Source organism: Rousettus aegyptiacus, unplaced genomic scaffold, assembly GCF_014176215.1.
Source record: "Rousettus aegyptiacus isolate mRouAeg1 unplaced genomic scaffold, mRouAeg1.p scaffold_m13_p_7, whole genome shotgun sequence".
NCBI classification, from domain to species: domain Eukaryota; kingdom Metazoa; phylum Chordata; class Mammalia; order Chiroptera; family Pteropodidae; genus Rousettus; species Rousettus aegyptiacus.
In genome coordinates this window covers 70363993-70380865 of record NW_023416310.1, presented here as the reverse complement: position 1 = coordinate 70380865, position 16873 = coordinate 70363993, and the positions used below count along the sequence as shown (strand labels likewise).

Below are 16873 nucleotides of genomic sequence, written 5' to 3'. Positions count from 1 at the left end.
TTAACTGCCCGTTCTGCTGTGGGAGACACTGTCGCATTATGCTCTGCAATGTTGTGGGGCATTAATTACGTTAGGATTTCTTGGCATTTGTTTCCTGTGTATCCGCCTGACCACCAGCACGCAAGCTCCGCCCCCGGCCTGGCCTCTGCTCTCCCCGGCCGGTGCCCGAGTGTAGCTAACCGAGCGCAGGAGAGGACTGCCCCCCGGAAGCGCTACCACAGCCTCTCCAGCCTCATTTTCCCCAACCGCGAAGCCAGGGGTGCAGCTCGTGGGTGAACTGCTCTCCCTAGTGCAGGTGATTCCGCACCACAGATAACAATGTACATGTCAGGGACTCGCTAGGCGCAGAAGCTGAGCCCTTCATCCCCACGCTCTTCCCACAGACCTCCAGCGTCCGGGCCTCAGGGCGCCTAAAGCTCCTGGGCTCTATGGGCCTTCCGCGCACCGCACCTGCACCTCCTACCAGCGAGGCCCAGAGGGTGCAGGCACGCGCTGCGCCACCAGGTGGCAGCAGAGCGCCAGGGATGGGAGGCCAGGCTGGGCCTGAGAGTGCGGATCCGGGCCCCGCCCAGGCCCCGCCCCTTCGACTCACGCCCCTACGACCCAAAGCCCCGCCCCGAAGCCCAGGCTCCGCCCCCGCAAGCTGACCAGCGCCCAGGTTTGGGGTCCAGGGTCTTGCAACATCCTAAAATGAAGTCGGTGCAGTGGATGATGGGGCTGGGGTGGGGTGGGGGGCGGTGGGGAGGGGTCCGCCCGTAGAGCTGATGTATGCACAGCCAGGCCTCCCCTAAGCACCCGGCGGTCACTCTCTCATTTAATCATTTCGTGACGACGGGCCTACAGAGGACACGGACACCTAGAGAACATCCAAGGCACGGACAGAAACGGCGCGGAGCGTCGGCTGAGCCGTGCTGGCCCATGCTGGGACCCGTAGTTTGAGCTGGCCCCTCGCGGACGCCCCCAGGGGCTCACTGCACTCAGGTCCGCTTCAGCCTGAGCTGAGACACGATGACCCCCAGGGCTGGGTGGGCTCTGACACCCACTCCCAGGCTCTCTGGCCAAAGCTCCTCCCCACTCCCTCCCACCACCTCCGCTGCGATGGGGGTGGCCTGGGGGACAGCCGTCGGGGGACCGCAAGGGCCTGGCCCTGAGAGGCAGACACGGGAGTCAGACCTGCGTGTCCAGCTCCTGTTTGCCCTCATGTCCCCCTTCCCCTGTCCACTCCCAAATACCCTTTTAGGGTCTCTGAGCAAACTCGGAGCCCAGTCTCTGGGGTCCCTCCCATCCTGTCTGAGGAGAGGTCTTACTCAGGCCCCAGGCCAAGGCTCTGAGCTGCTGCCCTTGAGGGAGACCCTAGGAGGTCTCAAACTGGTACCCCACGTGCCCCAGACTGATTCTAACCCGCCCCCTCACACGGATGTCCTCCAGCACAGAAGGCAGAATGCCTATGAAACCCTATTTACAAAACCGGAATGTTGAAGAAATTTTGAACCTGGGCGGGGCTGTTTGGGGTTGTGTCCTCAGATCCTTGTTGGGGGCACACTTTTAATGTCCTCTGGTTTTAAAGCTGTGCTCGCAGAGATGTTTGAGAAAGGCCGTGGAAAGCTGCCGTCAGCCACTAACGCCGTGGTTAGAGTGAGTAAGAGTGAACTCGCCTGGGTTCCGGAGGGGTAGCAGCGCCTGTGCGCACAGGATGCCAACAGCTGCAGGGTGGGGTGCAGGGCTGTCCCAGCTGTGACACCCGGGCCCCCCCCCCCCCCGGGGGAGCATCACCTGTGCCCTCACACCGCGCTCAGCGTCCCCCATGCCTACTCGGAGCCGAGTCCCACCTGTGATGATGACGACCAGGGGGTATGAAAGGATCGTTTCTACGAGGGAAAATCGTGACTATCGTGCACACACAAACGCGTCAAAGATTTTACTGAACTCGTTCCTTAACGAGGCGATGCGCAACATGCCGGAGCTGGCTCGCGGAAGAATTCAAAGCGCCGCGCACAGCACACAGGCAACAAGGGCGCTGGGCCGACGCCCCGAAGACGTGGCTCCACCCTGGGCCGGGCACCCGGCTTGGCCTGGCGGGCGGAGCGGCCTGCGTGTCTGCAGCGCGGGTCCTGTGCATCGTGGCCGGTTTGCTGTGAAAAGGTGCGCGCGAGCGGCAGAGACAGCCCAGTGCGAGCTGGACGGGACGGCGGCAGCCCGTCGGCTAAGCTTGCCGCAGTCAAGGCCACGGCTCGCCCCGCGGTCCGGCCCGGCCCGGCCGCGCTCTCCCCCTGCCAGAGGATGCAGGGTCCCCCAGGCCCATGAGCCAGCCTGGCCTTGGGCCACCGCAGGGGACCAGTGCGGGCTGTAGGCCCGGCCGAGGGGCACAGAGAAGGCTCTGGAGGCGCCCTGGCCCCCTCCTTCCCTCCCTCAGCCGCATCTGCCTCAGGAGGGCACCCCCACCCCGACCTGGTCCTTGTGGGCCAGCAGGGGCGCCTTTCTCTAATTCTCCCCAAAGTGCCCCAAGCCAGTGAAGGCCCCTCAGCAGGCAGCTTGGCCTTGCCTGCAGCCCCGCCTCGTTCGAGGCACCCACTCGGTGAAAGGACTTCCTGCGAGGGGTGGGGGGCCCCCAGTGTGCCAGCAGCAGGTCCCGAGGCTCATCCTGGGTTCGCGGTCTCTCCTGGCTTTGCTGGGCACTCTGAACCCCACAAGCCCCTGACCATCTTGCAGGTGGAGCTCAGAGAACACAAGGACCCTGGGTGGCCCCTCCCAGGTGGGAGCACGTGGGGTCTCTGGCGAGGGTATTGTCCCGCCGGCCCCCACTGCCCCCCGGGCCCGGCTGCGCCCTGCCGGCCGCTGGCCTTCTGAAAGGCCTTTTCATCCCCGTGTGGACAGCAGCACTGGCCGCATCAAAGGCTGTCTGTGGCAAGTCATATTTTCCCCCAAACCAGAAAAGTTCAGGCTCAGAGCACAAACATTCAGCTCATTATTTAGAAATAACAAGTCCTCTGGGTCCTGGTATCAGATCAAAGCTCAGAAATTAAAATCTGCAGAAGAGGAGGCAGCCTGAGATCAGCAGATCTGTTTGCTTCTCTCCACTCGGCGGCTAAAAACGGGACTCGAAACCTGCCTGGCGGTCTGGCCGTCTGGCCGCGGTCTGCCAGCCGCGAGCAGACAGCGCCATCCGGAGCGTCCTGGGCGTGGAGGCTGAAAATGCTGGTTGACATGACAATGCAGACAGCCTGGCCGTCTATCAAGTGCGGGTCTCCAGGGACGTCTTGTCCCACTGCCCCCACCCCCATCACACACGCGTGTGCATCAGGTGTCCCCCACACACGGTAGCTCACATGCTGAGGGCACCTGCACTGGGGTGCGCGTGGACCACGACCAACGTGTGTGCACACAGGGACCCAACAACCAGATGCGCACGGGCACACGCGCGCACACACATGTGCACACACGCACATACGCGGGCACACACGCATGCACATGCAGACTGCACATGCACATACATGTGCGCGCGCGCATGCACACATATGTAGACTGCTCTCTGCACACACGGGCACATGTGAAAATGTGCGCGCACATGCACTGCGCACACACTCCGATACACGTGCACGCACATGCACACGTGTACACACATGTACGCACACACACGCACATGTGGACTGCGCTGTGCACACACACAGGCACATGTGAAAATGTGCACACACATGCACCGCATACACACATACACATGCACACGCACACGCATGCAGACAGTGCACACTCGGACACGCACAGACACACACCAACAGGAAGAGGAGGCAGGAGGTGCCTCTCTGTGCTCTCGCCTGGGGCACCAGGGCGTGGGTGGCCTGGAGTCCCTCCCACAGCCGGACCGGCCCCAGAGCTCGAGCAGTGAGCCCTCAGCTGCCCGAGCACAGCGCGGCCCTCACTCACATCCAGGGGCACGTGGGCCCTGCTGGCTGGCACTGGGCACGGTGACGGCAGTCACTGGGGCTCGTCACCCTCCCGGTGGCCGCACTGTCCCTGAGCCCGCATACCTCTGGGGTCAGGCTGGGGCCTGCTTGGCAGCTCTTCACCCTGGTCCCACCTGGCCCAGTCCCACGCCTGTCACCATCCCGGGCTACAGGGTCCGTTTTGGGGCACGTGACCTGGTTCCAGCCAATGAGCCTCAGGTGCCGTCCTGCAGAGCTCGGCGCAGGATGGACGTCGGGCTGAGCTGGCCCCTCTGTCTCGGTGGGGGACGCTGCCCGGGGCGGCGCCCACCCCACGCGGGCCCAGGACGCCCGGCGCTCCGTCTCGTCGCCGAGGCGGACGCGTTCCGGAGCCCGCAGCAGCCCCCGCCTGCCAGCCTCGCAAGCCCGTGACCCCGTTACTTCTAGCGGCCTGAGTGCTGCTCTCTCTTCAGCGCGAGTCCTGGGGGCCGAAGCCACCTCGGCGTTACCCTCGTCTCCCGCCGTGACGCGGTCATCTGCCTCTGCAGGCTGACAGGTGGCTCCCCACAGCGGTGCCCAGCACAGCGGCCACTGCCCACCCCGGGTCTGCCTGGCCTGGGCTGTGTTGCCCTGGCCTGGTGCTGCCCCTTGGCCCCCCTCCTTCCCCCGGCCTGGCCTTGCCCCGGACACCAGCGCCCAGCCTGCGCGGCCTCGTCGTCTGTGGGCACGCACGATGCACGCGGGCCCCGCGGGTCCGTCCGCCCGCAGAGCGCCCTGCAGAGCCCTCCCTTCACGCCTTCGCCGCGCGGGGGACCAGGATGCGCGCCTCTCCTGCTGGGGGGCTGGCAGTGTCACCCACCCTGCCGCCTGCACCCGCCCACCTGACGCGTGTCCACACGGGTGTGTCGTGACATGCACTCGGTCCCCGTTCCCCAAAGCAGAGCCCGAGCCGGGATGTGGGCGCAGGGGCTTCACCTGCCGGGGCTCTCCAGAGCGTGGGGGGAGGGGCGGTGACGGCAGAGCGCCCGCGGCAGACGGCTCGCGGCGAGTGCCCTGCACGAGAAGCCCGCCCGGGGCCCAGGAAGCCGCGCACAGGTCACGCCCCGCCCGCCCCCGCCCTGGCAGCGAGGGTGACGCTGACGCCCCGGATGCCCCCGCACCTCTGGGGTCCCCGCCCTGCCCCTCAGCAGCCCCCAGACAGCGACGCCACTGGGGCCACACAGGCCCTGGCACGAGCGAGCCCCGAGCCTCCAGGGCCGGGCAAGGGGCTGGGCGCTGGGCAGCACGCCCAGGACGGGCCACCAAGGAGGGCCCGCTACGGGGGACGCCGGTCTCGGCCAACGCAGAGAGAGGCCGACGCCCCGTCCGCCGTCCCCCAGAATTCCCCTCTCGGTTCAGTTCCCAAAAGCAAATGAAAGAAGCGGAACGGCGAACAGCTGCAAACCCCGGCGACGCGACCCTCGTTTCCTCAAACAGCGGTAAAGACATCGCCAGGGGCGAGTCCGCCTTCCAGGCAGCGCTACGAATGGCGCCGGCCTCGGTGCGCATGGCGCAGATTAGGCAGCGGCGGGCAGCGGGGCCGCCGGCGCCGGTCCTGGGCGTCCCGACTCCGCGCAGGGCGGCCGGGCCACCAGCCCCCGCAGGCAGAGCCAGGCCGGGCCCTCTGGGCGCCCCCCGGAAGCCTGCGGGGCAGGAGACGCGGGCGTCCAGGGCACGGTCCGCAGGGCAAGGCGGCTCCATGCCCCCGGAGGTGCGGGCCGGGCCCCGTGGGGGCTACCAGCCTCCCCCGCAGCGGGACCGTGTCCGAGGTCCAGAGGCCGTAAACCACGCCCACACCGCAGAGCCGGGCCGGCCTCACGCACCTGTGCGGTGCGGTCGCGGGAGGCCCGGCGCCCGCGGGGAGGCTGGCCGGGGGCACGGGCAGTATCCGGGGCGTGTGGCTGCCGGGGCGTGGGGCCGTGTCCCCTGGGAGTCCCCCGGGCGCTGCTGGCTGGGCACCGCTCGCCTGGGTTCTGTGCCGCCTTCCGCCTGTGCGTGGCCCATGGCAAGCCCCTCCCGCAGCCTCAGTTTCCCTGCAGCAAAGGAGGGCCGGGGGCAGCCTGGGAGGGTTTAAGAGAGGAACCGTCCTGTTAAGTGCGTGGGAAGTGCTCTGTGGTGACCTCCCCATGGCTACGCAGTATCCTCTGTGACCTCCTGGAGCCCAAGGTTTGTGTTTAAGAGAAAATGACCTTTCAGAGGGACCATCCTCAGGGCTGGTCTCACACTGACCTCTGACCCTCGACCTTCAACCCCGCAGCTCCTGGAAGGTCTCTACCCCTGCCCACACCCAGGCCTGCTGAGCAAAGTCGGTGCTCATGAGCCTTTGCTGGTGAGCAAAGGGTGCTTCTTCCTGCGGGGTCCTTGACCCCTCGTGTGACCCCTCCAGCTGTCCCCGCCTGTGCTCCGATCGTCAGGGCTGGGAACCTTCCAGGCCACCACCCCTGCCGCTGGGTCCACTGTCTCCAGAGTCCCGCAGCCCTGCCCGGCATTGACTGTCCACCGCCGTCTCCCTCGGCCTGGCCACTCGGAGCGGGTCCCCAGGCCAGCGGCCTCGCTGGCTCGGGCGCTCATGGGGAATGCAGTGTCTGCCCCCCCCACCCCCGCCCCAGGACCCTAAGTCGGAAGCCGTGTTTTCACTGGACTCTCAGGCCCCGGAAACACCGGGGGCTGCTGTTGGCTTCCCACGGCCCTCGCTCGCTCTGGTGACGTCCCGACTTCCTTCCATCGAGCGTTTTCTCTAGGGACCCACTGCTGCCCGAGGAAACCAGTGTCCTGCAGCCACATGTGTGCCGACCCTCGTCCTGCTCGGGGACTGGGAAACGGCCATCGGCCACCTTCAAGGCCACCTGCTCCCGCGGCTGGCCGGGGTCTCACCGAGCCTACGGCTCCCCCGCTCCGGGCTTGAGGGCGTCCCCTGCCCCAGCCTGGCCGCCCCTGGACCAGCGGGGAGGATGGGCCAGCGGGCAGGGGCGCGAGCCAGGCCCTGGCCCCAGGTGTGGGTCAGCCGAGCTCACTGCACGCTCGCTCACATGGCCTGAACGCAGCCCTTGTCTCTGGCCCGGCACGGCCTCCGTGATCGCCCGGTGGGCTATTGACTCAAGATAAGTGCCGGAGGCCCAGGGCAGCTCTGTTTGGTCCGGTGTCTGCTGGCCGGGCCAGGCCGGGACCCAGCTCTGCACACACCTTGTGGCCGGGCGCTTTGTCTTTATCCCTGGGCCTCCCTCCCGGGAGACCCCGCGGCAACCACAGCAATCACAGAGCCGGTGTGTAAAGACAGTCACGTGTTTCCCCAGAAACAGGTGCTGGGTGACATCATATCTCCGGCAGAAATCACTTAGGTCTTCCGACTTCTATCAATATTTACGTTTCCAGCTCCACGAGGCATGTGATCACACTTCTGGTGACACCTGCCATGCCCCACCCGCTCGGCTCGGGGCTGGGGGTGAGCCCTGGCCACCGCTGGTTCGGAGCTGACCCTCCTGGGGCCTGGCCAGCCAGCCAGCAGGGCCTCTGGGCGCCCGACGAGGGGACAGAGCTGGGCTCAGAGACCAGGAGCAGGAGCAGGACAGAGTGGGGGCTCCAGGACTGGGATGGGAAGAGGGGGCGAGTCCCCTTGGTGTGGTCCACAAACCTCAGCAGTCACCTGCCTGAGAACAGCCCCGAGCTCAGAGGCTCGCTTGAGAAAGAAAGGACGGGGAAGCTCTTTCCAGAAAATTCTTTTCGATTAAAATATAAATAAATAAAAGGCAACTTTGCAGTCCATGGCCCAGGTGAGGAGTACAGTGTAAGTCAGGCCCACAGGCAAGTTTTGGCTCTGCTGGGGAGGCCCCCAGGACCCCTGCCCGGGCTGTGCCGTGAGGACCAGATGGGGATCTTCAACCTGCCTGCCCACCTGGAATCACGGGACGGGGTCACCCGGAGCTTCGGGCTCCTGTGCCCTAAGCCAAGCAGCGCCCCAGACACCCTGGGACACAGTGGGCGTCATGTGGGAAGAACTGGGGGGCACCTCAGCGGGCTGGAGGGAGGAGCAACCCACCTCCCCAGAGGGCCCCAGCACCCAGAGAGACGCCCAGCAGTGTCTGGGGTTTTATTGACACGCCGAAGCAGGAGATAAACCCCACCTAATGTCAGAACAAATACAGGCTGAGAGCGAGTGGCTGGGAGAGATAAGACAGGCATTCGCCTGTGGCTGCGGAAGGGGGAGCCCTCAGCCCCCCCCCGCCCTCACCCCCACTCCCCAGCCCAGGCGACTGCGTTAGTCATTCCTGCTGGGCTAGGGGGGACAAGTGGGGGAGGCCGAGCCCCACCCCCGGGCCAGGTGGAGGCAGAGCTGGGGTCAGGCCCTGTGGTCCGGACGTCCAGCCTGGGCCCCCGGAAAGCAGGCCCAGGGAGGGGCTGGCTTGGGCCTCTGCGGGGAGAGCAGAGGAAGCCGCCTGAGGTCGCCTCCCTGGGGAGGGGCCCCAGGGAGGGGATGGGTGACTGGCGGGGGCCTCGCCCTGCCCCTGCAGGAGAGCGGGCGACCTCCTGGAAGGGGGAGGGGCCGAGCGGCCTGGGGCCGGGGGCAGCCCGCCCTGTCCCGCGCCGGGCCCGGGCACGGCACAGGCGGCGTCTCGCACTTCACGCCACCTCGGTTACCTCCACGGGACAGCGCTTGGGCCTCATGCCCGTGACGTGGTCGTTTCAAACGAGACGGACACACCCCGGGGGGACACGGCTCGCCAGGCTGGCGCAGAGGGGCAGCGACGCCATCGGCTACCTCCCGCGCCCCGAACAGCGCTGAAGTCAGCAGCGAGCGGGGGCTCGACCCAGGTCCCTCGGGCCCCGAAGGCCTGGTCTTTCCACGGAGGAGGGACATGCTCCGGTCAGAGGGCCAGAGCTAGGCCGGCCACGAACAGCTGTGTGTGCATGGGACGGGCGTGGCATGGTGTGGGTGTGACGCAGTGGGTGTGTGACACTTTGTGGTTGTGCACGGTGTGGGCGTGTGTGCTGTGTGGGCGTGCACGGTGTGGGTGTGTGCATGGTGTGAGTGTGCACAAGTGGGCGTGTGCACGGTGTGGGCGTGTGTGCTGTGTGGGCATGCATGGTGTGGGCGTGTGCGTGGTGTGTGTGTGTGGTGTGGGTGTGCACGGTGTGGGCGTGTGCATGGTGTGGGCGTGTGCATGGTGTGGGCGTGTGCACGGTGTGGGCACACCTGTGTGCAAACAGCAGATGAAGACTTGTGCACTCCAATGACATCTGAACACAAACAACTCGACTGGGATCTTGCCTTCATTGACGCTAAATGGCATTTTCCAGAGCTAACTCTATTAATTCAATAGAATTAATCCTGGGTGGATTGTCTAGCCTTGAAATCAGAGTTTCTAATTGACTTTTTTTCATTTCACTGAAATTACATTCATAGGAGTTATTTCTCTTCCATTTCGGTTTTACGACAAAAATCAGGATTTATTCACTGTCATTTGTTCCCGTCGGTTTCCATGATTATAGTTTCTCATCGGGAGGTCTTTGGGATCAGGAGACAGATACCCCAGGATGAATCAGCGTGAGAAACAGATCACCGATGCACCCCCTCCCTCGCCCACCTCCCCATCTTTCAGATACCAATGTCCACTTTTTTTTAGGCCAAATTTTGCACGATCCTCTTTCAGCTTCGAGTCCAAAGCAAAACTGACCACGGACAGTTCAGCGTGTGTGGGTTCTCTTTTCCGTGAATGATTTCTGCCGTTCTTCCTCTTTAAAGAATTACATGAAAGAGCGATAGTTTCTGCCAGGGGACTTTTCCTGTTGCTTTGTTGTGTTGTTTTTGTCAGCGAATCCAGGAGAAATTCGTGAGCAATTTTACGTGCCTGGGAAAAGAGATGAGAACCGGGGGGAAGGGGGGCGTCCAGCGGGGGTGGGCTGTGAGAGTCCGCAGTCCCACGAGCTCCCAGCTCTGGTCCCCGTGGCGGCCGCCACGTGCCGGAGTCACGGCTAGCCGCTGCGTCGCCTCGATGGACTCAGAGGGTGTAGGGGTGGGGGTGCTTTGGGGGGCTCAGGACCAGACCCCAGAGCGAGCCCCCAGATCCTCGCGCAGCGAGGGCCCACTGAGGGGCGGCAGTGTTGGGAGGTGACTGCAGGGAGCCTGCCCGCCCAGGTTCGATGGGTTTGGCAGAGTCCCTTGACCTTGACCTTCTGGGTCTCCAGGACTGACCATCCTGCCACTCTGAGCCCAGGCTCCTCCCTGCTCTGGGCCCTGCCAGCATCAGATCCGGGAGAGTCTGGGGCCTTAAATTCTGAGCAGCCTCCGCCGCCGAAGCCCTCCGGTGGCCCGTGTGCGCTGAAAGCCTCACGCAGGGTCCTCGGGGACTGCTCCCCTAAGATGGCCAGCCCAGGTGGCCGCCGCCCAGCCGCCAGCACAGGCCTGAGCCTCTCAGCCCACCCCCCTATGGCAGCCAGCAGGGGCTCCTTGCCGTGGCCCGGGGGCCCAGAGGCCCAGGTGTCACTACCTGTAGACCAGTGGGGAGTCTCCACGCAGGCCCATGTCCACTGCCTCTAGGATCCCCCCTGCCCCGCAGGGTCTGAGCCAGCCTTGGGAAGGGGGCCCGGTGTGGGCCCCACCTTGAGCACCTAGGCAGCCAGCTTCCGTGCAGGACCCGCGGTTGGAGCTGGGTCGCCCACCCGCGGTGCTGCATGGCTGAGCCCCTCCCCACGCGGGCACGTTTGAGGTCGGCCGGCACCAGGTAGACGGCCAGGAGCCCCGCACCCTCCAGTGGCCCCTGCGGGTGGGGGCTCCCTGTCCCCCGCTCTGTGCACGCTGTCCTCTGCCCTCTGCTCTGTAGCGCGTGGGTCTCAGGGTCCAAAGAACCTGGGAGATTGTGAATCACATGAGGGCAAACGGGGGAGGGAGCCGGGCTCCCACTGCCCGTCCGGCCGCTCGGAGCCGGGCCCGCCTGGGTGGGCGCCGCGCCCGCGGCAGAGCCCTGGGGACAGGCCCAGGGACAGGCTCCCGGGCGCCGGGCATTCGTTCCGAGCTGGCGCGAGGTGCCAGGGCCGACGCCCTGAGGGAGCGGAACGTGCCGGGCCCCACGGTGCCTGCATCGTGACGGCCTCACTCACACATCCTCCCGGCTCACGAGACCCCACGGGCGGGGGTGGAGGGGACGGCAGGGTGGCCTGGGTGCTGGAGGACAAAGCCCGCGCAGCACAAACCGCCCCCGCACCCAGGACGGGCACGCTCCTGTCAGAGCCGCCCGCCCCAGGCGGGGCCGCCAGGTCGAGCAGGACGCTGGTTCGGGCCCCTCCTTGCTCCGTCGCGGCCATACCGGCCCGAATGCGGTGGCCCTGGGACGGCAGTCACTGCTGCCCAGCTGGCCGGCCGTGCTTGGTGCCCGAGCCACGTCCACTCCGCCCTGCGCTCCCGGAGTCCCGGGGAGCAGCCCCGTCCTGGAGACTGTGGCGGCCAGCCCGGCCTGTGACGGCCACCTCCTCCCCACGCCAGCCTGCCTGTTCCTTCCGGGAACAGGGACCTCCCAAGGGCCTTGCTGTCAGGCAGCAGCGAGTGACGGCCCTCTGCAAACTCCTCTGCCAGGCTCTGTGATACGCAGACCCACGTGGCCGCCAGCAACCCTGGCCTCCTCGCTCCCACGGCGGTGCAGGGAGGGGACTTCCGAGGCAGGTCACAAAGCCACCCAGTGTTGGCCTTGGTCCCTGGAGCAGCCGCCCCATGGGGAGGAGCCAATGTCCTGCCACGTGAGGGGGACCCTCCGGCCCAGCCAGCCTGCGGGGACCCTCAGCCAGGCTGCCAGCTCTCGTCAAATGCCTGACCACGAAAGCCACACACAGAGGAAGTGGCCATCGTCCTTTGCAGCTGCTAAGTTTGGGGCGATGGTCACGGGAAAACAAGGCTAACGCACATTTCACCGCTCCGGGGGCCGGCACTCAGGGCCGCCGCGGCGGGCCGGGGCGGCGCCGGAGCCGCGGGGGTCTGGTGGGGCTGCAGAGCTGCCCCTCGTCCTCTGGCAGCTAAACACACTTCGCTGTGGAGCATGAACGGTCAGGAGGTGTCCTCACACACAGCTGCCCCCCGGTGGCCCCAAACCCCAGGCCCCGACCTCTGGCTATGAACCCCTCCTGTGGGCTTGGCTGCTGACCGGAGGGTGACCAGCAGAAACAGGGCGAAAGGGGTTTGAGCCCAAGAGCCCTGGGCAGCCGGGACACCCCAGGGCTCAGCCCCGACTGTGGGAGCATTTCCAGGCAAGTGGGGGCCAGTGGGGCCCTGCAGGTGGGGGACAGTCCTCTCCACCGGAGGCCTATGTGGGGCTCAGCCACTCCCCGGATGACCCGTGACCCCCGACGCCCGACCCTGACCCCGCAGGGCCTGAGGGTTCTGCCCATCCCCGCCCCCCCCCCCCCCCAGCCCCTGGAGTGGCAAGACCTTCCAAAACGCCGCCGGCCTGCCGGTGAGTAACGATCCCTCATTGTGATTCCAGGGGCCCTTCCTGATTACTAAGGAGGCCAAGTGCCCGCCGGTTTCCTCCCCGGTGAAGTCACTAGCCCGTTTTGAAAGTCGGAGGCCTTGTCCGGTCGAGTCCTGCCCAAGCCGTTTTTTATAGCCCGGGCCTTCCTTTTTTGGCTGCGCGTCTGGCCGATCCCCTCCTGCTCTGCGGTTTGTCTCTTTACTCCTTTTATGGTGCCTTTGAATGAAGCAGAATTTCTTAATTTTAGCGTGTGAGAATTTACCAGTCCTTGCCTTTGTGACCATTGTTTTGAGAAACAGTCTGAGAAGCGCGTCCAGAGCCCCGGTTTCTGAACAGAGCCCCCGCGTTCCCTCCCGAAGCCCCCGCGGCGTTGCCGTGCATTTGGGGGTCTCATCCGCCCGGCTTTGTTTTGTTTCGTTTCGTTTTTAGCGTGTGGCACACTTTCCGCTCCGTGCGTGGGCGGACCCCAGAGGCGTTCCTGGAAAGCCACCCTTCCTCTGCCTCCCTCATCATGCCAGGCAGGGTGGCGTCCCCCTGGGGCCCGGCCCTCCGGCAGCGGGTGACGCCCGCGCTGGTCGCCCGTGACCCTCCTCCTCCGCGGTGGCTCCGTCCGCACCTGTCGCTTCCTCTGCGCCCGCTGTGGCGCGGGGTCTCCTTCGCGTCCACCTTGAATCCGCGGGTGCCTTTGTGCTTCAGTGGGCCCCTTGCAGGGAACACTGCGGGCGCCGAGTCCCCGCCAGGGCGCGACCCCCGTGCTTCCCTGGGTGCGTGTGGACCGTGCCAGGTCATCGCGACACGGTCATGACCCGCCGCGTTGGCCGCGGTTCTCCGCGCACGGCCCTCGCCCCCGCCCGCTTTGTCTGCCAGCCTTCCCGCCCCGAGTGGTCGAAGCGAAGCGTTCCTCGGGGCCCGCGCTCTCCTGGGCACGTCGGTGATTCCTCCCCCTCCTCCTCCTCCTCCCCCTCCTCCTCCTCCTCCCCCCCTCCTCCTCCTCCTCTTCCCCCTCCTTCTCCTCCTCCCCCCCCCCTCCTCCTCCTCCTCCTCCTCCCCTTCTTCTTCTTTTTCTTCTCCTTCTTATTTTACTTTTCTCAGCGGTCGTCCTAGGGTTTTCGATGTACCTTCAGAGCTAATCCAAGGTCACTTTTGAAGGGCACTGTGAGTCCCCGGGGGGTGCGAGTTCGTCCTGCTCCTCATGTCCCTTGTGCTTGGCTGTCATTCGCTTCCCTTACACACACACGTGCATCCGATACAAAACTAAGCGTGCGGAATTCAGCACGTTGCTGCTGTTACTGTTTTAAACAAACCGATATCTGCTAGATCAAGGAAGAATAAGAAAACTCTGCCCCAAGTCCCGCGGCCGGATTATTTTGCGTCTGGTTTTTCTCTGCTGGAATAAGCCTTCCCTCTTCTCGTCATTACTCGAAGTCCCTGAGTGACACTCTATTTGTTTTTCTCCTTGTGTTTTCATAAATATAACGGAAAGACTAGTGTTTCTAACGCAATGCTTTGTGTCCGGTTATCTGACATTGCTGTAACCAAGATTTTATTGTAACATAGTAAATGTTTGTGGAACAAGTAAAAAAATAAAAGGGTTGTGTTTCGCCTGTGCCTAGCCATTCTTCAATGCCTTTCCTTTTTTATGCAGATCTGAGGTTTTGACCTATAATATTTCCTTCTCCCTAAACACCTGCCCTCTGCCCTCTGCCCTCTGCCCTCTGCCCTCTGGCAGGCAGGTCTCCCGGCAACAGATTTCCTCTGTTCTCACCTGTCTGAGAAGAGCCTTTATTTCTCTCTCACGTTTGGAGGATTGTGTCCCTGGGCATAAGGCTCCGGGCTGGTGGCTGGTGGCTTTCTCTCCTGCTACCCCGTCCACGGCACTTGGCTCTCGCCGAGTTTCAGTGGAGAAGGCGGCGTGACTGTCACCTGTTTCTCTGTGGCTCAGGTGTTTTCCTCTGGCTTCTTTCAGGATTTTTTCTTTACCTTCGATTTTCCACAGTTTGAAGAGAACACGCCGGCCGACATGTGCATGACGTCTGCGTCGGCCGGACGCGCAGTGGCCAGGAGCTGCGAACCACACAAACGTCCCCTGCAGGGGCGGGCCAGCAGCTGGACTGGGAAACCAAGGCTTCGAGTGAGGAGCTGGACGCTGCCTGGAGGGAGTGGGGGGGACCGGGCCTCGGGCCTCGGGCCTCGGTGCCGCGCGGGCAGCGAGTCGCCGTCCACCTGGGGCCGTGGTGGGAAGGTCTCGTGAGGACGCCGTCAGCCCGGGGTCGCTGGGTCCCTCACAGGGAGAGGGAGGGGACTCCTGCGACACGAGACAGTCTGTGGGCTGCTCGTCACCCAGACCGCGGGCCTCAGGAAGGAAGGTGCTGAGGAGACCGTCTCACGGACCAGGCGGGGAGACTGAGGCCCCGGGGAGGAAAGGGGCCCCCCAAAGGTGGAGGAAGCGCCACCATCTGAGCAGGGCCGGGGTCCCCGCAGGGTCGTCCTTCCATTTACCCTGAAGAGAAGCTCATGGCGGGTGGGCTGTCCTGGCAGGAAAGGGGTGGGGCTCAGGGGCCCCCAGCCGGCAGCAGAGCAGGACCCCTCGGCCACCCCGCCCACTGAGTCAGGACCCCTGGGCTGGGGGGGGGGGGCTGCCTCGCCCGCGTCTTCAGGGCATTCCCTGGGCACCGAGTAGGAGGGCGATGCCCCCACAAGATCCTGTTTGTCCGTTTGTCTGTCAGGCCTCTGTCTGGTCCAGCTGGCCGCCTGAGACGGGACGTCCCTCTGCAGCTGGCACCTTGACACCGCCAAGAGGGCGGAAGGGAAAGGAGGAGCCATCAGCACCCGCACACGGCGCTGGCCTCAGGCCGCCTCGCCCGCAGGGCGTCCCAGGGGGCCCTCGCCCGTGGCTCGGAGGAGCCCCCGGCACCTGTTTCGTCCTGGGCCAAGGGGTCCTGAGCTCCGCCCGCCGCCGAGAGACGCGGTCCTGCTCGAATTGGTGGGGATGCTGCTCCAGAGCCCAGGGCGCCCCTTCCGCCTGCACGCAGCCACCCCCCCCCCACGGCCCCGGGGGAGCCCAGCAGAGGCCCCCTGACTGCCCCTCCCACCCTGACGCCCCCCACCACATTCCTTCAGCAGCAACTGCCCCCCTCCAGACCCCTGGGTGTGTGGCTGACTGTCCGTCCCGCTGGCCAGTGCCCACAGAGGGACCCACCGTGCGGGGGGCCCAGAGAGCAGGGGCTTCGGGAGGAGGGGGCGGGGCACCCCTGCGCGGGAGGGGAGGGGCCGCAGCTGTGCGAGTTCCGGACGTGGCTCTGGGCACAAGCCTGGTCTTGCGGGACAGGCGGCCCCTCCTAAAGCTGACAGCGGCCCGAGGGCAGCCTCTGCAGGCTGCAGGTGGCCCGCCAGGGGCTGGGGAGTGGGTCACATTCCTGGGGTCTCGCCCGCACCTGAGCATGGCCCCAGGAGAAACTGAGCCCTCGGACTCAGGCGGGGGCCAGCGAGTGCCCGCTGTGCCGCGGCTGGCCACAGAGATGGGCCGCGGCCGTCTCGCTCTGGGCCGACGGAGATAAGACACCTACGTACACAAACAAGGACACAAAGGCGGCTCTCACGCCGCCTGCAGCTGCGCCCCAAGCCCTCACAGGCGCTTCATGGTGCATTATCTCCTCTGCCCGCGGCGGCCTTGCAGGTGGGAGCCCCGCTCCCGCTGAACAGATAAGGAGCCAGTGTTCCAGGCGGCGAGGGACGGGCAGGCCACGCCGGCCACCTGGACGCAGCCCACCCCCTCACCGAACGCGACAAGCAGACTCTTTGTTGCAGAGAAAACGTGCAAAAGGCAGAGCTGGTCTGGGAGGGGCCACAGGTGTGGGACAGGGTGGTGGGGCGCTGTTTCAGACAGAAGCCCGGGGCCGTGGGCACCAGAGACCAGCGGCCGGCGGGGCGGACGGCCGTGGGGCGGCTGTGACGGAGCCCGGCCTGGGCGCAGAAACCGCGGCAGGCCAGGGGCCGGTGGCACAGGTGCGAGGCCGTCTGTGTGAGCCCCACTCCGCACCCCGCTACGGGCTCCCGGACCGCAGCGGAGCCGGGGTTTGCTCCGAGGCCTCGGTCTCTGGCTGCCAGAGGCGGCTGGCGGCAGGGGCACCGTGGACTGGAGGGGCCTGCACACTGCACAGGAGCGGAAGGCCCCCCGACTCCGCGAGGGCCGGGCCGCTGGGCCCCAGAGCTGCCGCCGGGGCGGAGGGGGCTCTGTAGCTCTCTGCGCCGACCCCTGATCCCCGGTCCCCTGGTAGCCATCTTGGTCCCCGAAAGGAGCCTCGTGGTCATCCCTGTGGGACCGGCGGGGCCCCCCTGGGGTGCTCACACTCCTGCTGGGCCCCACGGGGCATCGAGGGCTCTGCTAGGCGCCCAGCTTGGGTCCGGGAGGCGGCACCCGGAGACAAGTCCGGTCATCGGGTTGTCGGGGGGGGCCTC

General features: G+C 65.7%; 1 protein-coding gene across 1 annotated transcript; it reads left to right on the top strand.

Moving 5' to 3' along the window:
- The first annotated feature begins 14413 nt into the window (after positions 1-14413).
- LOC107497364 (proline-rich protein HaeIII subfamily 1-like) lies at positions 14414-16242 on the top strand. Its single transcript, XM_016119077.2, has 2 exons — positions 14414-14546; positions 15142-16242. Exons 1-2 carry the CDS (start codon positions 14436-14438, stop codon positions 15970-15972), a joined length of 942 nt encoding a protein of 313 aa, XP_015974563.2. The 5' UTR covers positions 14414-14435; the 3' UTR covers positions 15973-16242.
- The last annotated feature ends 631 nt before the right edge of the window (positions 16243-16873 follow it).